Below are 23,019 nucleotides of genomic sequence, written 5' to 3' on the forward strand. Positions count from 1 at the left end.
AAAACAGTGTGCTTAAATTCTCTTTATTCAAACTTTTGTCAACAAGCACCGATAAGATAGTTTGGTGAGATCATAACTTTTATCCAGGGTGAGGGGTCAAACCTGTTGGCTTTGACCCTTTACAAACCCAAACTGCTCACTGATCAGCAGCTCTGATTAGTGGTGTGTATGTTATCATCCAACATTTTATAAACACATATCTCCATAAACCCCAATCTTCCCTTTATCTACAGTACATACACATGGATAGATGGTATGAGTCACCAACCTGCAACAAAAACACAAGAGAAAAAAAAAAAAAGAGGCAGCAGATTCATTTTACCATCTTTATCCAATAATTCTGTCTGTAAACAAGTTGTAGTATTTTTTTTAAAAGTCTTAAAAAACCACACACATTATGTCCCCTTTAATAAATTATTATTAAAATACAATTCTTCACTATAAATGGTTAAAATGAAATACAACTCCAAAAAATATGAATACAAACATGACAATATTACCTCTTATTTGATTTTTTTTTTTTTCCCCTTTTTTTCTTTTTAATTTTCAATTGTCATGATTGAATGAATTTCCAATAAAACACACCCCCACACAAAACACCACACACATTTTCCTTTAGGTTGCATTGTTTGTAAAGTTAGTTTCTGGTTTGGCAGCTGAAATGTAGCGAGGCAGTGTTTTTCCAGAATACGTCCTTGGCTCTTTTAACATCAGTTCATTGTTGGATAGGTTAAGATATTAAATGGGACCATAGGTATCAAAATATAAAATACCTGCCTCACCGGTCAGATGACAGGAAAACAGATTGAACTGAGTGTGACTCTGTAAGTGAGATTTTACCTTTTCCTCTGTATTTGCACTGAATTGAGTCGTTATAATCCCACTGAAAGGAAGTTTTGCTTTGTTTCACAGCTCATGTTCACTGTGGAGAATCAGAAACGCTATGGCAGCAAAGCCGGCGCCTGATTTGAAAGAACATCGGGACCTATCCTCCGCAAACTGAGAATAAACGCTGGCTGCTTTAAATTTGGAGAATGACACTGCATGTGAAGAGCACAAGTGGCAAAAAAACGAACAAACAAACAAAAATAACCCTGTTTGCTGAGTGTATGCTTGCGAAGAGCTGAAGGCATCACGTTGTATCCATGAAAGGAGTTCCTCGGTTTCTTCATTGTGGCCGTGCTCTTACATGACATCGGCACGTTTGTCCCGGACCTTGTTCCTCTGTTTAGTTCTGGCTTTGAAAGCAGCCGAGTTGAAAAGATGCTGTTTAAGCCAAAAAATAAAAACAAGGTTGTAATCGCACACCGGTCATTTCAAACGCTACATTTTTAAAGAAAATACTCAAAGGTCAGATTGTTTCAGCAGAAGCTGCTGTTACCTTCTCAAACCGTGAGATCTTGTTGCCTTTGACCGCAGTGTCCAGGATGAGTGGTGGGCCAAGTCCAAAGATGTCTCTCAGTAGTTGGTTGAACTGCACCAAAACAAAAATTAGACGATATGAGCCAACGATAAAACCGATTTTCCTTTGTTGCAATTATGCTATGCAGACTGCGATGCAGGAGGATGGGCAATACATGTATGTTTTATTCCATAAACAAAGCTATTTTTGGCAGCTCCCTTGCTACAAGGAGTTGTGAGAGCGGGGAGCTCCGCCTGTTTGATTTGGCAGTTTTATGCCGGATGCCCTTCCTGGGATTTGTATCTCTAGCTGGAATCAAACCAGCAACAAGTCCCACCTATATGCAACTCTCACCTGTACCACAAGTGGAGGGTACATACAAAAGGCATCTTAAAAAATCCAGTTTAAAAAAAAAACAAAAACAACAACAAAAAAAAAACATTAAACTTACTAAATTAAGTATCACGTCATGCCTTCTTAAAGGTATAGTATCTCATTCTAGTGGATTTTTTCAGTAGAGGCGTCACTTTAAACATTGGATCATTTAGTTCAGAGTGTTTGTGCATCATTTCATAGCTTATTTGCCCTAAATAAACCTAACAGAGGCAGTGGGATTTGCCCACACAAGCGACCTGTGTGTAGGTGTGCTCATTGTGTGCCGACTGGCATATCCTCCACACAAAATTACATTTGGTATCCTCGCAGCCTGCTGGCTGAGCAGCCAGTACCAGTCTTCCCACTCAACTTCAGGTTTTTGTTTTCTGCAGTCCGTGCAAGATGTGACAGAAGACAAGACTGAAGAGACCGAAAGCACCGAGCAGCTGCAGTAAATGAGGCTGTATGAAAACAAGCCCACTCTGGTGATCAGTGATAAAGATGAAGGCATTTTGTTCCGTTTCCTCACCTGCAGATGGTCTCTGACTCCAGACTCGAGGATCTCTTTGAAGGCGTCATAGATCCTTCTCCTCACCCAGCTGTCAATGTAAACGTTCTCCACTCCAAACCTGATTTTCTCTTCTGTGAAGTCCTCGTTCTGGAGAAAGAAATGAGAAGTGAGAAGCTCAGATGTGGGTAAAGCGATGCTGAAGAAAGCTACTCGGCAAGTTAAAACAGAACATCGGGCACCTAAAAACATTTCTGTCAGTCTTTACACAGCTTCAACGTGAGATAACATACCTCTATGTAATGCAGCACCTCTCTGAAGATGGAGCGTTGTTTCCTTCTGTCGTTCTTGGCTCTGTGCTTGTTGCCGTCTGTGGCCAAACTCTTCAGGCATTCACACAGACTTTCACCGTCCTCCACCTCAAACTCCTGCAGACATTCACACGCAAATATGTAGTGCACTAACACAGGAGACGTTTAAACCTATACGCCTGTAAGTGAGTGTACTTGTCTGTTCTTATTGTTCAGGTGTGTACCTCGTCTATCTCTCGCCCCAGCTCCACCAGCAGGGCGATGGTCTCTCCTACTGCGATTCTGTAGTTCACATCGCTGCTCTGAAGACACGCCTGTAGTTTAGGGAGGTGACTACAGCAAGAAAGAGGCATACAATTACCAGTTAGCTACACTGCTAGATACTACTGCTGTCGCCTCTCATTTTAAAACTAAAGTCAGTTGCCAGTCATAACAGAAGATGCCATAAGAAGGTTGTTTTACTCACTGGCTGAGCAGCACAGTCAGTCTAGAAGTGGGACAGATGGTGACCAGCAGTGACCAGGCCTGCAGGGCAGCAGTGTGCAGACCTGCACTTCCAGGTTTCGGTGTGGGCAGAACTCCCTCTCCATTAGGGTACGAAGACATGAACACACTCTCCAGAAGAGCCAATGACTTGATTAAGTCCTGTGAGGAGGTAACATCAATGCATAACAGCATAAGTTATTTAAGTTTTTTTCTTTTACTCTGAAAACGTCCAGCTTATGCTTCTTAGAATTAAACTGATGAGCTACAAAGTGTTCTCACCTCTCCATCTTCAGCAGATGAGACATAGCAGCACATCCCCAGAGTCCTAGCACACTAACGGGGACACAGATGCAACAACGGTCAAACTAACACACAAGTATCTGAGGACAGACAGCGACACTTCATGTGTGATCCTAACACAATCTGGGCTTAGTTAGAATCTTAATCATGCAGATAACATTTGAGCAGAAAATAAAAAACACCCCCCCCCCCCCTCCCCTCCGAATAGGCCATCCTAAATCCAGATCTGCATTAACGTTCACAAGTTTCATGTGATTACTGACACTCTGGCGAGCTGCTATGCTGGCACTGCTGTCACTCAAGGTGGCCGTGAGAGGCGGGCGAAGCATTTTGAAGCCCTCCTCCGCCTCGTCTCCGCCCCCCAGCTGAATGCAGAGCAGAGCAAAAACAGTGGCCGACGCCGCCTTCTCCTCCCCACTGCCTGGACACACGAAGAGAAAAAGTTTTATCAGTACCTGCAGTTTTTAAATCATTCTCACGCTTCCGTTCCATTTAAAAAAAAAAAAACAAAAAAACACAGTTTTCATAAATCTTTTGAATTTGTACAAAGTGGCATCAACAGGTTAGCAGAAAGCAAGATTAACTGAAACAATCCAGACCCATCCATGTTGTTTTGCATTACCTTTTCTGAGGCTCCTTTCAAGGCAGTCACTGATGGTGAGACGCCTCTCTGTCAGGAAGTCATGCAGCACTCTGGAGGAGAAGGCCTGTCGCAACGACTCAAGAGCTGCTAGACGAGTCTTTGCACTAAGACATGAGGAAGAAAACAACAACAAAAGGTGTTGGAGCCGGGGTTTTTTGCAGTTAATAATGCCATTGCATGCTCATTTTTCTTTCTTGACACTTCTTGATTGATTTAAAAAAAAAAAAAACAACAACTGTTTCTCACCTCTTATCAGTCAGGTTGTCTATACACAGTTTGAGTTTGTCTTCCGTTTCTTCCTGGGCAGTTTGCTCATCCACCTGCTCACTTCCTGTGTCAGATCAAACAACACAGAAAACTGATACGACTGCATTAAAAGGCAACTGTTTGAAGTTTTGACTGGAGACTCCGGCCACAGATACACAGATCGTTTAGTGGCAAATCAATTAGAAAATAATGGTCCTAACCCAGACTGAATGCACATGCAGAAGGAATGAATTGTGTAGTGTATTTACCCGTGCCCTCTTCCAGCACCGAGGTGCTCTCGCTGGCACTGCTGTAGTGGCTGAGAACGTCCGACGTTAGCTCATCATCGCTGGCTGCCGCCTCTCCCTTTACTCCATTTTTAGCACCTGGAGACGGAAAAGATAAAATAAGAAAAGAGCAAAAGGATTTATATTTGGAAGAAGATGGATGGAAACTGTATACATTGATGCTTTAATGTCTAACATAAGTCCTTTTTTGTTTTTGTTATAAATCACAACAGAAGTTAGCCCAAACTTTTTGATTAGCGCTCCCAATTATTATATGATTAAAGAAGATCTGGATGACACTGAGGCCCTCTTATGTCACTATAAGCAGCTCACTTCCAATCATATGCAAAAAACATTAGTGAAACTGAAACGTGTTCTGCCATTTTCCAAGGCAGCAGGACGTGTTGAGTAACCCATCACTTACATTACCTGTTAGCACAACTTCCTCTTAGTGTGACGCTTACCAAACTAACAGGAAAAAAAACAAACCCAAACACATTCTTCGACTTTTCCACAAACACCAGAATGGTGTTAGATTCAGTGGAACAAAATTCAATGCTAAATATTTTAGTCTGACTTTAGTGGTCAGAATTGCTTCATTTGTATGCACATGGTATAGCAAAGAAAAAAAATGTTTTCAAACACTTAGATTTTTTTTTTTTTTATACTCTGTTTTTTTTAAGACCTCCTTACATCTGCTGCATATTAGGAATCTTTATTTTTTTAAAAAAAAAAAAAAATTTTTAAATAAATAAATAACAACAACACACAAACCAAGAGAAAGGAGCCAAAAATGTAATGACATGCTGCAGTGGAATATAAAAAAATAAACAAAACACAAGGAAAGTGAAAAAGTGCATCACACCAAGCAGCCTCCCATTCTACTAAATGACAAGGAGAATGTTCCACAGAAAAGTGCTCCATTAGGATAACATGATACTATGAAGTCTCTAACCACAGCAAACACCAGATAACCCAAGGATTTTCCGTTAGGTAATGCTCCGTCATCTTTTATTTGTTTATTAGCGCCAGATGTTCTGTTTCCACACAGCTCTGCCGTGTGTGTATGAGAAGGGCTAAGAGTGAGGCATGCAGAGCTAAGCTAACACTCCTGCTGGCTCAGGACTTTCTACTGTTGTTGGGATTACTGAAGACCAGTGTGGTTTTCATTTATTCATTCATTCAGTGTGTGGGATCCAGAACGGTCAGACTGTGTGTGCGCGAGTATGCGTGTGTTTAGGTGTTCGTGTCGAGGTCAAACAGGACAGCTGGGGTAGCCCAAAGGTCACCGGTGTTGGAGCAATTCGAAATAGGAACGTCACTCCATTCTGTTCAATACCTAACACAAAAGCACAGCAAATACAGAAACTTTGTTGACACATTTTGCAATATCTTGTAGTTATTTCCACCTGTTTTCCCAGATAAAAAGAAATGAAAAGAAACTAGGACCATGTTTGACACCTAATATTTGGGAATCTAGCTTCAAATCCGAGTCTCATTATTGCCACTACACCAAATGTCTCTACCAAGAATCGGTTCATGATTCCTAGCAACAACTGCTCTCTACTTAATAGTTAATAATTACATAACTCTTTTCTTTTAAATAATTGTGAAACAACACATGAGGAAATACAGGAAAAAATGTAAATTCAGAAAAAAAGACGATGATCGAAACAGCGTTCCTTGAAGTGCGCTTTCCTTATGTAATGTTCTGATTACTCTGACAGAATGGCCCGAGGCAAACATACTGTTGGTAGCTGAGATAACACACTGTGGGCCAATATCAGTCAGCAGTTTCCCAGTCACCATCCTTGAACTGCTGGTCACTTCACTGGTTACACAGAGCTCCACACCTTCCTACGCAGGCCTGCCCACACACAGCTCAGTTAGTGAAGTGTGAGCTCCCCGCCAGGACTCACGTGTCCTCTCCACATTGCCACTTTATGCTTACATAGCAGTCACTCACACGGCTCCAGCAGTTGGTCGGCCACTGGGAAATAAGGCTCTGCTGACAGATTCGAGCCGAGGAGGAGGGAGCTTTTTAAAAAGCCCACATGCTATAGATGGAAGACATAGGACTCCAATGGCTAAATTAACCTGCATTCTCCTTGCAGGCACTTTGCTAAACATCTGAATGGATCACTACCCCTACAGTTGGAGAAGTCAAGCAGCACAGCTAATATTCAGACATCTATTTTTCTCACCGTCAGCGCTTGTTCTAAAACTGCAAGCCCTATTTGAAGTCATCCAGAAACAGACCTTGAAGGAAAACTAAATTCTTCAACTTAAAATACCACACCACGCGGAGTGTTGCAGGAAACTGATGCATAAATCTGCATCGATAACAAAAACTACTGTTTTTAGAGTTTAAATAGTCTGTTTCTACTGGAATATGTAGAAGTATTCTCTACTGGTACTGCTGGTTGTCAGTGCTGTCTCCATTCACAATCATATATTGCTTGAGAGGTTAAAGATAGCTTTAAAAGGCTGTCTTTGTATCTCTCTCACATAGGACTTTGTCAGTCATTTCTCATAATTATCCATCATCAACTGAATAATATGAGGTGTTCCACAAGGTTGTATCCTGGGCCCCATCCTGTTAGCACTGTACTTGCCTTCTCCCAGGCAAATAAGTCATTTTAATGATATTTATATCTGCATATTGTCAGCTTTGCACTATTTTTTAAGTCGATGATTTAAAACACTGTACTACTGAATTATCTGAATAAAGCTAAATACTGACAATACACGTGGTTCTTGTTTCTGCCCCTGTTGGCCTCTTCCCAAAGATAATGAAATGCTTTGGTTCTCCTTCTTCTTTTCTTAAGCCTATCCTCTGTAATCTGGGATTCTTCCTTTAGCCACACTTACACTTTGGACCAGCATGTAAAATACTTGGTTTCCCCATGTTTCTACCAGCTGGGGATTATTGCTGAACTGTGGCTCATAACTTTAAATCCTGTTATCCTGCATAAATTAAACAACTTCAAAAATTTACACTGAAATTTTCCCCGTCCATCCATCCCGTACATTAAAGTTTGCAGAAAGCTTTGGGTTTCAAAGGAAGCTCAAACATTAACATGATTATATTATGTGTTAATAAGGAATATGTGACAGTAAGTTAGGGATTGCCACATAGAGCAATGTGTCACCAGTGACTTTAACTCAGCGTCCAGAATGTCACGCTGACCTGACATTGCTTACACATGACATAGTCACACAGGAAGCAACAAGTAATTGTTTATGGTATTAGTGCAGGTAAGAAGAGGAAAAATTCCAGTTCACGATCAGAGTAGATGGTGATAAAACAAGAAAAGTTTTTTTTTTAAATAAATAAATAAACCAAACACCTGTAAGTGCAGCAGGACGGGTGGATGAAAAGGTCAAAAGTCATTAGATGACATTCATACTTCTGTAATGTCTATCTTTTAATCTTGCCTTAAAGCCAGGACAAGTGCATGGTGTTCACGTGAGACGTGCACACAAAGAATGAGAACATTCAGATATAACTGCTACATCTTATTAAAGTGAACAGCCAAGGCACGCAGAAGGAAGAGTGCAGCTGGAATAGACGACAACGACATGGTCGTTTGATTTGCTGCATGCACTATCATGAGGTTCAAGAGCTTCTGGACAAGGTTAGAACCAGATGTAGAAGCTGGGGTCGGGAGTCAAGAGTCAGAGGAGTTACCTTTGAGTGACGCCTTAGTCGACAGCTGCAGCTGAAGAACTTCCTGACGAAGAGAGCCTGGACATGATGGAATGAACGGATGGTTGAAATAGATTGTATATTTGGAGCAAGAGCAGTGGACAGGTTCATGAACGGAGGGAAAGGTGAATGTAATGCAAGAATGGCCATGATGGAGAAGAAAACATGAAAAATGGGCATTCATTTCTGTATTGCAACCTTTTTTTGCATTTATTGATGCATTCATATGTAAATGAGCTTAAATAATAATTCTTAATGCAGAAGTCTGCAGCTATTAAAAAATGGATCAAGCTTTCCTCGCGCTTATTAGAGTGTCAAACTGACTTTAGCATTAACGCCAAGCAAATGCAGACTGCACTGCTAAGCTGTAGCACTGATTATACACACATGGATGTGCACGACAGGGTGCAAAACAACTCACATGCTAAAGTTGGGAAGCAACAGGCTGCCCGTCTGTTAGCGTCTATTCCATATGGCAAAAATACCCCTGCTTCAAACTGCTAGTCTTTCTTCCAAGTGTACTGTTAGATCTGTTCAAACCGTATTCAGACTTCTATTCCCTTACATTCCTGCTTGAGCTCGAGTTAGCATGGCTGCTATTGCTACTTACCCGGCTTACCGGAGCCACGTTTCCCCGTCTTACTCCGCGGCATTTCGAGCAGCTTTGATCCTCCGTTTCACAACAAAGCTAGCTGAGGTTAGCTAGCTCAGGGATTTGAACGACGGGCGTGAAAACAGCAGGAACTGAAGCCTGTTCGTATTTACAAGGGTTAGGGGGTTTGTTGATGTTTTTAAGCCACCTTCTTTCGTGTTATCGCTGGCTAGCCTCCGTTACGATCACCAACCAACACCACGTTCCGTAACTTTTCGCTTTCTTCAGTCTATGAATAAAGAGTTGTCCGTTGGCGGAAAAGTGGCTGTCTTTAGCAGCTGCCCCGGTGTATTATCTATGATTTTCCCCGGGTAATCTATATCTAATACTAGGGTAAGATGGTAAGTATTTTTCAAAGCGTTTGGGACGGAGTTTTGAGCACGCTGTAGTCGCCAAGTCCACCATCTTCCCCTCAGTAGCTACTGATAAAACCGGCAGCCGGGGTTGCCAGGTTTGTTCAGTTAAAGTCCCTCCTTTCCGGTTACGTGTAAAGCCAACGTCACGCGTCGTAAATGAAGTTCCTTTGTGGACTTGATATGATTAAATAAATTGAGTCATGCATTTGTTTTTAACTGAAGTTTGAATTTCTGGGGTTTTCATACCAAACGGCTCGCCTTTAATCGTGTTTTATTGATTCAAAGGTGTGAGCCATGAGTCGAATTTGGGGAAAACACATTTACATCCCTCCAGACTCATGCTTGGAGATGAACATTTTACCAATGTAATCTTGAATTTAAATCTTTTACTGTCTCTGATTTGGGTATTATTCACAACACAGTATCGAGACCTGACATTTGGAGATGGTGGCACTAACAATAAATACAGGATACGGAGCTTGAGGTGGGGGGAACCTCTAACTTTGTCTTTAAACCATGTTTTAAAAACAAAGAGGCAAGGCTTAGATGGACCTGTTTATAACAGGATTAATGGATATTCTGGACAAATGATGTTGAAGATGACAGAAGAGGACTGAACAAAATCACCTTTATTAAAGAAAAGACCTCATATCAATAGAAAATGTTTACAAAAACTCGATAATTAGTCCAAGTATTAGTACAAACTCACATACAGCAAATACTCAAGAGAACCTAAGAGTCAGTAGTTTTGCAGACATACATAAGTCATAAGACAGTGTCCCATTTGATAATTAAAATTTCATTAGAAGCAGACAGAAAACAGAAAATAATTACAATTAACATCTTTTCAAGTTAGTCTTGTACCACATGTTGCCCAGGTGCAAAGTGTTTTTATCTTACGATTTCTTTATGAATCACCAAACCAAGAGTAAAAAAGTAAATTAAAGTAAAAAACTACAACACTTCAGACAGAGACATTTTGCATTGAAGGACAACAAGTCGCCACTGTTTACAAATCAGGCATTTTATAAAACCACGGTCACTGGAAATTTGGTTTATAACATTCAGAAAACCTTAGAAAGGGAAATTGTCGTGTGCAGTTTCTGTTTTGGTCCAACAGCGACAAACTGAAATGATTTCATGTTTTGTTAGCAATAAAAAGTGAAATGCTAGTGTTTACATCTTTGTTACTCCCACTGGAAAAATAAAAGTGCGGCAAAGTATTTCATTAAAACAAACAAAAAAACCCAAAACAACTTGGTCTCGGAACAACGTGAACAATGTCTCAGCCCCATCATCCGCAGGGGAACCCATGTTAGTGCACCATGAATTTCTTAACCAGATGCATGCATAATACTGAATTATTAAATAAGGACTGGCAGTCTGTGCAAAGTCTTTCTATGTAGGGTGACCCGATCCCAAAAAAAACAAAAAACGAGACGATGTGGAACTTTTTAGCTGGACAAAAATTGAATTTCCCAGTTTAACGTAATAATTTTCTTTGTGGCAGTTTCCATCACATTTACGAAAATCATCTTTCCCTGATGGGCAGAGCTACATGACTCTACGTGGGACTAACTTCCACTTGAATATAAGGCCTTCCCTGCTGTCTTCAGACAGTTTGATTACAAGCCAGACTTTATAGACATGCACATCCTGCAGAGCCAATCAAAATGTGGGACACACTCTTAATACGTGGGACAGGGGGGGGGGGGACAAGGGATAAAAATGCTTTGCAATCCATTATGAAGAGGGTCATCTGGACACCCTGTTTTCTACATGAGCTCCTATAATGTCCATTCTCAAAGCAGCAGCCCTGGTGACTCTGAATATGAACACTGTGAGTACTTTAAACTTAATATATTTGTGCGTTACAGTGACTGATCAATAGTCAGTAGTAATTTTTGGACTAATTTTTCCTCTGTTGGACTCACCAGTGAAGGTTTGTACATTTTAAATAGTGGGCTAAGAATGAAGGGGCAGTGCTGGGAAATACGGGATCGTTTGAAGGAACGCTCAGCAGCACCTATACTCGCCATACAAGCGTCTCTCCTAACCAGTATAGTACTTGGTGGGCACAAAGGGCATCTTGCTGACGGTGGCCGGCACTGCCTTTTTCCTGACCTCGACCTGGATGGCTGTTCCATTTTTGGCGAATGCCGCATCCACGTAACCCATGGCAATGTTCTTTTTCAGGCAGGGAGAGGGGCAGCCGCTGGTCACCTCACCTGTACAAAACACAAAGGAATTTGTCTTTCCAAGGAAATCCTGTTGTACAGTTTTTTTTCAGTCTTTTATTTCTATATGACAGGCACTGTCATGTCTGCAATCATGCAGCGTGTGAAGAAACACTTAATCATCTCACTGACATTTGATATGATACCACAGAAATACAAACATTGCGATCGTATCTATTTTAAAGCCCTAACATGTAAGATTTGAAAATGTCTGAGTCTGGAGACCCCAATTGGCAACATCATAACAGATACTGTGGCAAACAACAATACTCTCATAATTGTTGGGGGGGGGGGGTATGTTTTTATGTCTGTGTTTGCACTTTGGCACATTCTGACCTATGACCTTTCCATCAGGGCTGAGAATAGGCGTGTGCTGCCGGACTGGGGGGCCGGTGGACACCAGACCCACTCTCTTCCTGGCTGTCTTGGCTTTGATCTGAGGTATGATGATGTCAGCACCGGGAAAATCTTTGGCCTGGCGTCTGCGCTTTCCTGTGTGTGAGACACCAGCAGAGTTCATTGACAGACTGAATGAAAAGGCAGGCGTGCACAACAACATCTGGGATCCTCTAATTAAAAAAAATAAATAAATAAATAAATAAATCTTGTGTAATTCCAAATTATCAGATGGTGGTATCTAATTGGTATGCAATTGTGAAACTATTAGGAAAAGATCCTAACACATGTGCTGCTTCTCGCCTTCGGAGACCAATCAGAAGAACGTTTACCTTTGAGTGACGCCTTAGTCGACAGCTGCTTATTAAGTGGCAAATAAAAACAAAATAATTTAAATGTTTTCAAATCACAAGTTTCATGACAGCCTCACACAAAAGCAGCCGTTAGAAAAAAAGAATAAACGACCAAAAAAATTAAACCCCAACCTATGGTCCAGACAAGCGTGGCCTCCACAGGTGTAGTGGTCTCATCGATGTCATTGCCATAAAGACAAAGCCCCGCCTCCAGTCGTAGGCTGTCCCTAGCTCCCAGCCCGGCCAGCTTCACCTCACTGTTGATCAGTAGCTTCTCCGTCAGCTCCACCACTCTGGACTCAGGGACGGAGATCTGACACACAGAGACACAGGCAAACTGTAGAGCCACGTCTCTATCCAAGTACCTTTAATGTCAATAAATCAATAAAGTTCAGAGAATTACAAATTTCACCTCAAAATTACATCTACGCATGTCATGATACATAGTGCAATTTATACCAGTTTTGGAGAAGTTTATTACAGATCTGTCAGCCACAGACCCTGGTGTGTGTGTAGGTCAATGTAGGAACTATTTTATATCTGCCAATCAAAAGACGTGCAGCTAGCTAAAAGTAAGCTAGTTTGTGTAATGAAAGCTTCACAGGATGCAAACCTTCAATTACACAATCTTTATTGTACTGAGTGATACAGCTGGCTGCTGTAATTCAGCCAACAGAAAACATTTTCTAGATTAAGTGCTCACAATAAGGTTTCTGGATGTTTTGAGTAAGAATTTCTGGAACAAGACATTGAGGAGTCTTTTTGTCTTGGAAAACGATAGAGCGCCATCTAGTTCTGCTATATCTACAAGAAACCAGGCAGATCTACGGCTGATGGCACCAAAAATTAAACTGAATCTTGTTGTTAACAATCAAAGCAGCAGTCTGCAGAGAGGACGTTTCCTCAAACATGATTTGCATCAAATGAATGCCAGAATAAGTGCAAGTGTATCAAGTCTACTTCAGGATGTTGATTACATATTAAGAAGAAGAAGCTGCTGTCAGCTGCTCCCTTATTCACAAGGGGGTCACCACAGCAGGTACCTCTCTATGTTTTATTTGTCAGATTTTTTATTTATTTTTTCAAACAGCAGAATCAGCTTCCTGACACAAACCCAAAGAGATTTGTGTCTCCTTCTGGACACAAAAACCAGCAAACTTTAACTTGTTCGTCAAATGTTTAAGTCGCCTCTATGGGCTCAAATTGTGGTCATAAATATTTTGTACTTGTAAATCAGGATTTGTATGTGTAAAAAGATTTGTGTGTCAGAGATAGAAACGACAAGGAGCAGGTGCATCTATTACAAGTAGAGCTGCTGCAAAAACCCACAGAGCTCAGCAGCCAGCGCAACAAATTCTGGATCCTTGGCTTTTAGTTAGCAGTTAGCATTAGCAGCACATGCTGCCGCCAATGTGAAAGGACCTTGATGCTGCGCACTGTGACTCACAGCAACGGTCCCGGATCAGCACTAACTTTGTGTTAAACTAATCCTAAAGTAATAATGGTATTTCTAACCACTGATATACCACAACTTTATCCTTTCAACAGCTACTGAAAGTCAGGGGACCTAGCTTATCTCGGATATTTATATAGAGATCCTCCAGCTTCAAACTGTATTACCCTTCAAGGACCTGCAGTTCAAAAAAGCGCCCCTCCGACAGCCAAACCCATCTATTCTCTGATTGGATAGTTAAATTTGTGATTGACATGACATTGACCAATCAGATGAAAGGAAGAAAAATAGGGTCAAAATTCGTACTTGTAACTTGAAACTTGAGTCCAGAGTTTCACACGCATTTTTTGGCTAAGTCCACACACAAATCTTTTTTACGCACACACAAGTTCTTTTTACACATACAAATCCTGATTTACAAGTACAAAATATTTGTGACCACAATTTGAGCCCATAAGCTTCACTACAGGGTCACTCAACATTAATTACAGATTAATATTTTAACATTTTTAAGAGAAACCGGTAATTAGCTTGATAACTCAAACCGATACAATAAGTATAGTAAACAGATGTGAGCCTGAGCACCGAGTGAAATGAAGACCAAGAAAATCAAGCTGCCACCATCGCTGTGTAAGATCGATGGAGAGATCCAACCACATCCATCCTGCTTTCTACAGGAGTTCAGAGTGTTCAGACAGTGCAAAAAAACATCACTTCTTTTAGTAGATCATTCATATGGAACAGGTTCTTCTTTTTTGAGCGGGTGCATATCAGCAAGTAACTGTAATCTTTCTTTAAAAAGACAACTTGTGAATCAACAATGGCAGGATACAGAGTAGTTAGTCCACAGCCTTTTGACTTTGGCCTAACATTTGGTTTTGCATTTGTGGTTTCGATAGGTCACATATGCCTCTTTTAGAGCTGCACTCTTTTCCATAAATGGCACTGTATCTGAGAGTGTGGGCTTTTGCACAAGTCCCAGTGGTTAGCTCACTAAAGACCAGGCCTAATAAGAGTTACACACTGAGGTTAGAAAGAAATAACACACTGTCCAGGCAATAACGGACATTTGAGGACTTGCACAGGCTTTTGGTTGGCAGAGGGAGTGATGGGGGACAGGGCCTGCAGAAAATTGTGGGACCCCACAGAACTGCTTGCCAATACAGCCTTTTTAAAAAAAAAAAAAAAAAAAAAAAAAAAAACCACACACACACACACAACAACACCACACACACCACTGTCCATTAAACACAAGTTATAATACAAAACTAGTTGTCCCGAAGCATGAAAGAACCTGCAAACACACACATATGTGCTCACCTCCACCCCGTCCTCTCCAGTGTATCCACATCGAGTTAGTCTGCAGTCAGGGACACCGAACACCGTGGCCAGGGCAGAGGTCATGAAAGTTAGCTTACTGAGGTCCTCCTTCAATCCCGCCTGGAGCACCTGAGACATAGTGGGACCTGGAGACATGCAAATAAATTCTTTTCTGCAAGATCTGAGACACCTAAACTGCAGGAGTTCAAAAAGAAAAGGAAAAAAAATCAGAAGCAATAGCCAAAATTCATGGATGGACAGAGAAAGAGCGAATGAGGGAAAGCAAAACCAGAGGAAAGTAAAATAAGATGAAAAGGAAGCAGGAAGAGAAGTATAAAGGAAAGGAAGTGATGAAGACTATAGTAAGAGCACCGATGAAAAGAAAAAGAAGGCGGACTGTCGCACAAATATTCTACCTTGCACAGCAATCAGTGCGCAATCAAGAAACTCCAGATCCACATCAAAACCTGCATATTTGAACTCTGCCAGTCTGGCCTGAAAACAAAACACACCCACACACATCAGATGCTTTTTAACTCTCGGCCTGTTTGCTACATACTTTTCTTGAATTCACCTTCATATGAACAGAGTCCTTGTCAGCACAGCCGGCATTGGAGACAACGTAGAGGTAGCCCTGGTCCGTCTTTGTCACAATGAGGTCATCAATAATCCCACCTTTCTCATTAGTGAAGAGGGTCAACGTGCCCTTGGAGGTGAGGCAAGAAAGGAAATTAAGGAAACAGAAAAAAGGACACTGTGGACATCGTGTTTATGTTAAGTTTCTCGTCTTTAAGTCTCTCTTGCACTCACTGGATTAGCCAATACTCAGAATAACTGAAAACCCAACTCAGTGAAGATGCCTTAAGAGAAACTTCAGATTTAGACAAGCTGGGAAGGTCTCTTGGGGCCATTTCTAAACAACTGCAGATTCCAAGATCATCAGTTCAAACAACTGAAGGAAAGACAAACAATCCAGGAACCACAAGGACTCAAGCCTGTATAACTGTATACTGCTGGAACGCCATCATCACTGTCCACAGTGAGGTTTTACGTCGCTGTGAACTAAAAGGGTACCAATTAAGAAAGAAGCACACGCTCCAAAATCAGCATCTTCAAGCTTGAATGGAATTTGCAGCTGTTCACATGGACAAGAAAAAGTTTTATGGTCAGATGAGAAAAGCTTTTTTGGCCACAATGACAGGAGGCATGTTTGGAGGAGTAAAGGTGAGGCTTTACTACCAGTGACACTAGTACATTACACAAAATAGTTTGAATAATGAAGAATGAGGACTATGTCCAAATTCTTCAACTTCACCTCAAGTCAACAGCTAGATGGTTGAAACTTGGACACAGTTGGGTGCTCACGCAGATCTTGGAACTACTGGTGGGTTTTAATTACAGATTTATCGATTAAAATTGATTCTAGCTTGGATAACGTGATATCGATTCATTAAAATCCTGAATCGATTTTTAAATATAAATGTATTTTGCCCAAAACGCCAAAATCTCAGGTTAAACCTCACAAAATTTCAACAACCACCAAACAGCTTAAACAGTAAATGAGAGCAGGTACACAGATTCTGAACAAAAAGCGGGGAGCCGCCGAAACATCAGAATCAGTGAGATGTCGCCTTTCTCACTCGACGGCACGGGCACGGTCGGGGCTGAAAGCCGACAGTTCACTGACTCTGATGTGTCAGCGGGTCCGCGCTTTGTGTTTACGTCCTTTTTGTGCTACATTCTGAAGCTGCAGGTTTTTATCTCTCTCCAAACAATATTGACTGAACCAGCAGCAAAAGAAGATCCAAACTACGCTTCACATAAACACCGTCATGAATTCCCTCTGACTTTGGCTGTTTTGCTTTCACCAAGATAAAAATCACACTTCATGCAGAGCTCTCTCTCAGTGAACTTCAAGAACAGTTTCCCGTCTAAAAATCTGTTTTCTGCATTACCGCAAAAGAAGCGCGTATTCTCGGCTTTTATATAATATAAAAAGCACTGTTTTTGTCCACTAGAGTGAGACTTTCACGGCATATTCTGCACCACATCTCTGTGCGTTCATCATTTGTTTGAAGCCAGCTCACCTCCTGCAACCACTTTAACGAGAACACGCGCTTCTTTTGCTGTTCGGACTCCTGCTGACATTTCTTTGGAGGTGGAGGAACACCAAAGTAATTGCTTAAAAGAGCTTACTTCTTTGACATTTTTAAGAGCTCTAAACAAATGCCTGTCCTCCTCCAGAAAATCGTATGTACGCAAACGCGCGTTGCAACTTCTTATCTGGTGCGCGTCTTTTATTTTGAAAGCGCATGCGCACCTGCGGACCACTTATGTGCACCCCTGTGTGTATACATACATGTATGTATGTTTGAATATGTTTTTTAAGTTGATTAAAGATACATCCTTTATAATCATTCACACAACGAGAGTGAACTGATGCCCTCATGCTGCAGTGGATACAGTCTCATTGTTTTTGTCTCTAAATACAACCGGCAGCTGCTTTAGAGGAAACCCTCTAAGTATAAACTGTGTACACTGCCTGCTCAGCACCAGACGTTTATATTTTTGGAAGGAAAAAAAAAATTGATTAAAGTCAACATGTCTGATCTTCTGCTAGTTTTGTGTTCACAGCTTCCCCTCACTTGCCTCAAAGTGAACAAAAAGTCAGTAAAAGCAGTTTTAAAACGAAACAATCGTTAACGTACCTGGTTGTCCTTTAGTTCTGCGATGTCTGCCACCACCAGTGACTCCATAAACTTCACCCTGTCTTTGCCGTGGACGTTGGTCTAACAGAAAAACAAAAAGTCTGTAATTAAATCTTTAACAGCAGCAGTTTCCTGGAGTTGGGTGGTGGATAAAAACAACAGCCAGACACTATTAGACATTTTTACTCTGCCATGATGTGACTAACACATACATTTCTTCACTTGACACACACATTGCTTGACACAGGGGTCACACTCTGCTCCCAATATTTACAGCAGAATATCTCAGAAAGTCTCAAATCCAAGTTGCGATGCTCTACTTGAAATCTGCACCCATGTTTAAGAGCACATGCCTCACCTGCAACATGTGACTGACATCAAAGATGGAGCAGTGCTCTCTGGTGTGCATGTGAGAGGCAATGTGACTGTCTTTATACTGAACGGGCATACTCCAGCCTGCAAACTCCACCATCTTTCCCCCCTGCCCCCTGTGGAAGTCAAATAGTGGAGTCTTCTTCAAGGCAGTCTGGGGAAAAGAAAACATCAGGCTTGTAGTGAAAGTCCACAGATGAAATACTGTGACTGCTGAGTTCTTGCATGCTATTAAATCTATTAAAGTGTTTCTAAAAGGTTTAGTAGTTTAGCATGTTCAGCAAATAACACAGTGAGCAGGAACATAATAACAACACATCTTTGATTAATATACAGCTCAGCTGATAGGCCTCTCCCTCGTGCTCTCTTCAGTCTGACCTTTGAACCAGCTGGTGAAGGTGGGCTTATCAGCCACAGCAACAGCAGCGCATTGTGGGACAGAGTGTGTCTGCACCTTTCCAAACTGTCCAGTCAGCAGTTACTGCAAACAAACCGAAGGCATGTGGCTGCTCTGGTTGCAGACCCATATACTCCTAAGTCAGGGGTGTCGAACTCCAGGCCTCGAGGGCCGGTGTCCTGCATGTTTTAGATCTCACCCTGGGTCAACACACCTGAATCAAGTGATCAGTTCATTACCAGGCCTCTGGAGAACTTCAGGACATGTTGAGGAGGTAATTTAGCCATTTAAATCAGCTGTGTTGGATCAAGGAAACATCTAAAACCTGCAGGACACCGGCCCTCGAGGCCTGGAGTTCGACACCTGTGTCCTAAGTCTTTGTGGATTTATACTGCTTTGTACTTGAAAGTGAAAGAACAAGACTGATCCTATACTGATCAACTGTTTTGACCCAAACCCTCTTTGCATACAAACCTACAAAAGCATAGGGATGTCATGAAGGAGTAAAAAGATGGATGAAAGGGTAAGTTGGCCCTGCGTTAAACCTTGCTGACAGTACTGCAGAGTCAGTCACTCGTGGTTTTAATAAAGCCATTTTGTGCAGCTCAGTGAAGTGAAGCAGGCAGGGGGGAGGGCCACTCTGCAGGGACAGATATACATTATGTGTGCATGGGCGAGCCGTTGCTGTCACAAACTCACATGTTAATACTGTATTAATTCAACTCAGTTTTATTAATACAGCGCCTTAATCCTTATCACAACAGTCACCTCAAGGAGCTTTATATTGTAAGGTAAACCCCTACAGCAATAAAGAGAAACCTCATCAGACAATCATACCAACCCCCCAATGAGCAAGCACTTGGCGGCAGTGGAAAGTTAAAAGTCCTTTTTAACAGGAAGAACCAGGCAGGCCTCTGAGGTGACCTGTTGGGGGTGAGGGGAGGTAGACAGGACTAAAGACACACACAGTAGGCAGTAACAATAATAGAGCAAGATTTCTTCAGCGAGTCAATCAAAAATATCATTTAAATCTCATTAAAGTACGTGAGTTACAGGCCTGAAATTGTCCTTTAAAGTCTTATAAAGTAGGATAAACATACCACAGGACCAAAGTTAGAGTTTAAAAAAAAATATTAATAAGTAATATTGAACACGTGACAAATGAAATGAGTGAAAATTCAGCAAATAGATAAATAACTCATAACAACAAAAGGTGCGTGGAGTCTGGTGCCAAAAGCCTTTGGCACACTTGCAAGGACTGAAGTTCACGGCTCTGCTTACCTCTGTGCTGGCAGCCCGGCTCTGTTGCTGCCTCCTCCCCGCACATCCAGCTCCAACGAACCGCAGCAAACCGTCCCCTGCAGCCCGCAACCCGAGCCCCGAAGCCCCGGCTCCAACCGTCAACCGAGCCCACATCATGACACCTGAGTCCCCGCTAAATTCAGCACGCACTCTCGCTGCTCCTGACGGGGTAACACTTCCGCTGTGCTTCTAAACTCTTCAGTGCAGTGTGCGTTCACCTAGCAAAACCACACGAAGCGCTACGATTAGCTGCAAGGACTTGTGGGTTATGTAGTTATTGGACCGCTGGCGCGCAGACGTTTGCTGGTTGGTTCAGCGAATCACGCTCAATCTTATAAAAGAAAACACAAAGTGGGTGTTACCTGAGATATTACTGGCTTCCCACTTCATTCATAAAATAAAATAAAATAATAATTAAAAAAACATTTGTTTACATCAGCTTCATGAAATTCTGTTGTTTTACACATAAACAACAAATCCTTAAAGTTCTCTTTCTTTGGGAGACTAAATTCAGAATAAAATATTATTATTATTATTATTATTATATGTATATCAGCTCAGTTTAATAAATGTGGAAATGTTTAGCCCTGGAGTGTTTCTGCTCTCGCATAAAGTAAAACCTGATTTTCAGAGCCTCGTGCAGTGTCAATATTTTTATTCAATACCAAAAATCTTTTAGCATAACTAGCGAAGAAAAGCCTGAAAAAATTGCAGATTGTGGCGATTCGAATACGACTTTAATGCTACATTTATGACTAGTTGTGCTAGGTGTGTTTTGATCTCAGCTGCTTCTTCTTTGAGCTGATGCCACAGCAGATCATCTTCCTCCATCTCACCTTATCCTTAAAATTCTTCTCTTCCACACCCTCTGCATGCCCTCCCTCACTACATCCAACAATCCTCTGAGGTCTTCCTGTTTTCCTCCTGCCTATCAGCTCCATATATCCACTACCCCTCTGCCAAACCATCTCAGCCATGCCTCTGAATCTGTCTCCAAACTCCTCACCCTCTCCCTTTGATGTACTCACTTAAAGTCCATCCTGGTCACTCCCAATGAAAATCGTAACATCTTCAGATTCTCTCTTTTTGTCAATGCCATTGCCTCCAAACCATACAGGTTGAAGCAGGTCTTACTTCCACCTTCATACTCCTACCAGCCTGGCACTCAACTCGCCCACTTTCACTGCCTCTTCTCCTCATAACTTCGCTGTTTCACTCTCCCCGATCTGTCTAATTCACACAAATGTGTTCTTTCTTGCTTTTACTGACTTTCATTCCTCTTCTCTCTGGAGCAAACCTCCACCAGCTGCTAATTCCTCCAATAAAACCAAGGATGGATCACTGAACAGACCTACCAGGATGGAGCCTAGAGGCCCAAGAGGGTGAGGGCTTTTGAAGCAGTACACCTACCAATGTTACTAAAAGAGATGCAGTCATTTGAAAAGTTGTGCATCCTTTTATAATTTCTCTGTATCTAAAAAGCATTGAATCTGAAGACTATGCTGATTTTTTGCTCTCGTTCAATGATCAAGAATGAAAGAAACAGAGAGGACATTAAATGGGCCCCATTGAGCCATAGCTTTCATTGTTTTCAAAGCACATTTTGATGATTTTTCATAATGACCCTAACATCCTTTATCAGCATTCAGTTTAGCATGACACGCATAGTTCTCAGCAGAATGTTGGATCTTCTTCCATGAATTTTCAGCTTATTCATCAGCTTCACTGTGCAAAATGATGCAGTGCTGCCTGGGTCAAGAAATGCATAGGTGTACAATGTTACATTTCCTTTCTAGGCCTTAACTTTCACAGGCACGATTGAAAGTTTGAATTCATCTTTACCGGCCCCAGTAAGAGCACTGGTCTGAATAGAGACTATGGCACGATCTTGAGTTTGTTCCTTTGATTCTTGTTCTTTACTCATTGTCTTTTGATAAATGTGTAACATTTGAGGATGCTTTAAACCACACGTCTTGCAACTGAAGCGCTTTTTGCAGTCTCTACTAATGTGTCCTTTACAAAGACATCCGAAACAGACTCCATTCTCTTTTAGAAAAGTGATTTTGTCTTTTTGCGTTTTTCTTTCCAGCTCTTGACAATTTTCTAAGGTATGTTCACCTTTGCAAAACAAGCAACTCCTTATTTGTGTGGCTCTTTCTTTTTCCTTAACTTTGTCATTTTCTTTTTCAGATGCCATCACAGAGGTAGCAAAAGAACTTTCTTTGAATCTTGTGTGAGTTTGAGACTTACGTTTTCTTGTGTCTCTGTTTGTTGTGCAGATATCCTTGATGTCCCCAAACACTGGGTCAGATGCGATCTTCACTTGTTTTTTTAAAAACTCCACAAGATCCTTAAATGTAGCTTGTCGATTACACTTCTCATGGAAATCACTGACTGCAGTTCTCCACTTATCTCTCTGCCTGTAGGGAAGTTTCTTTGTTATAGCTAACATGTTGGCAGGCATGTCAAGCTCCTGCATATAACTGAGATCTTCCATAGCATTGCAACAGCCTCTTAGGAATATTGTGTAAGCTTGAAGAGCTTTCATGTCCTCTGCTTTTATTGAAGACCAAGCAAGTGCTTTGCTCATGTAAGCCGTGGCAAGTTTATGTTCATTACCAAAATGCTGCCGTAATAAAGACTTTGCCTTTCTGAATCCTGCTTCTGAAGTCATGTGTAGGCGACTCCTTACAAGTTCTCTTGGTTGACCCTTTGTGTGTTGTTCCAAATAATAAAGACAATCTCCAGGGTTTTCATTTCTGCTTTCAATGTTGTGTTCAAACGATTTAATAAAAGTCTGGTACTGAAGTGGATCTCCATCAAAAACTGGCATCTCCTTTTTAGGTAATGAAGAAAGACTATGTTGTTGGATTAATAAAGCAGTGAGTTCATTTTGCTTACTCATGACAGATAAGATGTTACAGTCTTCTTCATGACTAGAAATTTGAGAAGATACATATTTATTTTTACGTGAATTTCTAATGTTTGACTGATATGTCAAGGGATCTTCAGAAAGAGTCTGAGGTTGTGTTGGAACTCTGCCTGTGGTTAAGAGAGATTGTGAGTCTGCAACATTATGCTTCCTAAAGATATGCACGTTGCCTTTCATGTACAGGATTATCAGGACGAGTATTCAATACTTGAGTTACTTTTTGTCCCTTTTCAAAATATGACTCCATACCATCTGATATTTTTGATAGTTTACT

At 41.4% G+C, this 23,019-nt stretch overlaps 2 protein-coding genes across 3 annotated transcripts; both read right to left on the minus strand.

Moving 5' to 3' along the window:
* Positions 1-6: 6 nt before the first annotated feature.
* Positions 7-9,373, minus strand: ifrd2 (interferon-related developmental regulator 2). 2 transcript variants are annotated; one of them, XM_084917778.1, is made up of 13 exons: positions 8,878-9,372; positions 8,250-8,306; positions 4,541-4,657; positions 4,272-4,356; positions 4,005-4,129; positions 3,646-3,803; positions 3,362-3,415; positions 3,063-3,241; positions 2,821-2,929; positions 2,579-2,713; positions 2,307-2,435; positions 1,382-1,474; positions 7-1,266 (listed from the first exon to the last, which is right to left on the minus strand). In XM_084917778.1, the coding sequence occupies exons 1-13, from the start codon at positions 8,918-8,920 to the stop codon at positions 1,186-1,188; spliced, it is 1,365 nt and encodes a 454-aa protein (XP_084773904.1). In that variant the 5' UTR covers positions 8,921-9,372; the 3' UTR covers positions 7-1,185. The 2 variants fall into 2 exon arrangements, with proteins under 2 accessions (XP_084773904.1, XP_084773906.1); XM_084917780.1 differs by lacking the exon at positions 8,250-8,306 and having other exon boundaries at positions 8,878-9,373.
* A 513-nt stretch (positions 9,374-9,886) lies between these two features.
* On the minus strand, positions 9,887-20,063 carry amt (aminomethyltransferase). The gene is made up of 9 exons (XM_084917760.1): positions 19,793-20,063; positions 18,101-18,268; positions 17,743-17,823; positions 15,609-15,740; positions 15,451-15,529; positions 15,035-15,180; positions 12,394-12,574; positions 11,849-12,004; positions 9,887-11,503 (listed from the first exon to the last, which is right to left on the minus strand). The coding sequence occupies exons 1-9, from the start codon at positions 19,928-19,930 to the stop codon at positions 11,328-11,330; spliced, it is 1,257 nt and encodes a 418-aa protein (XP_084773886.1). The 5' UTR covers positions 19,931-20,063; the 3' UTR covers positions 9,887-11,327.
* Between the last annotated feature and the right edge of the window lie 2,956 nt (positions 20,064-23,019).

This window comes from Perissodus microlepis, chromosome 20 (assembly GCF_051167445.1).
Source record: "Perissodus microlepis isolate ML-2025 ecotype Zambia chromosome 20, ASM5116744v1, whole genome shotgun sequence".
In the NCBI taxonomy this organism is placed as follows: Eukaryota; Metazoa; Chordata; class Actinopteri; order Cichliformes; family Cichlidae; genus Perissodus; species Perissodus microlepis.

Excerpts from the sequence above, each read along its gene's own strand:
- ifrd2 (XM_084917778.1), bottom strand. The coding sequence starts at position 8,920 with ATGCCGCGGAGTAAGACGGGGAAACGTGGCTCCGGTAAGCCGG. Across the intron at positions 2,930-3,062 it reads CTGACTGTGCTGCTCAGCCA|TCACCTCCCTAAACTACAGG; the intron begins GTGAGTAAAACA and ends TTCTTGCTGTAG. Across the intron at positions 1,475-2,306 it reads GAGTCAGAGACCATCTGCAG|TTCAACCAACTACTGAGAGA; the intron begins GTGAGGAAACGG and ends GTTTTGGTGCAG.
- amt (XM_084917760.1), bottom strand. The coding sequence starts at position 19,930 with ATGATGTGGGCTCGGTTGACGGTTGGAGCCGGGGCTTCGGGGCTCGGG. Across the intron at positions 15,181-15,450 it reads CGCACTGATTGCTGTGCAAG|GTCCCACTATGTCTCAGGTG; the intron begins GTAGAATATTTG and ends GCATGTCTCCAG. Across the intron at positions 11,504-11,848 it reads CCCTGATGGAAAGGTCATAG|GTGAGGTGACCAGCGGCTGC; the intron begins GTCAGAATGTGC and ends TGTTTTGTACAG.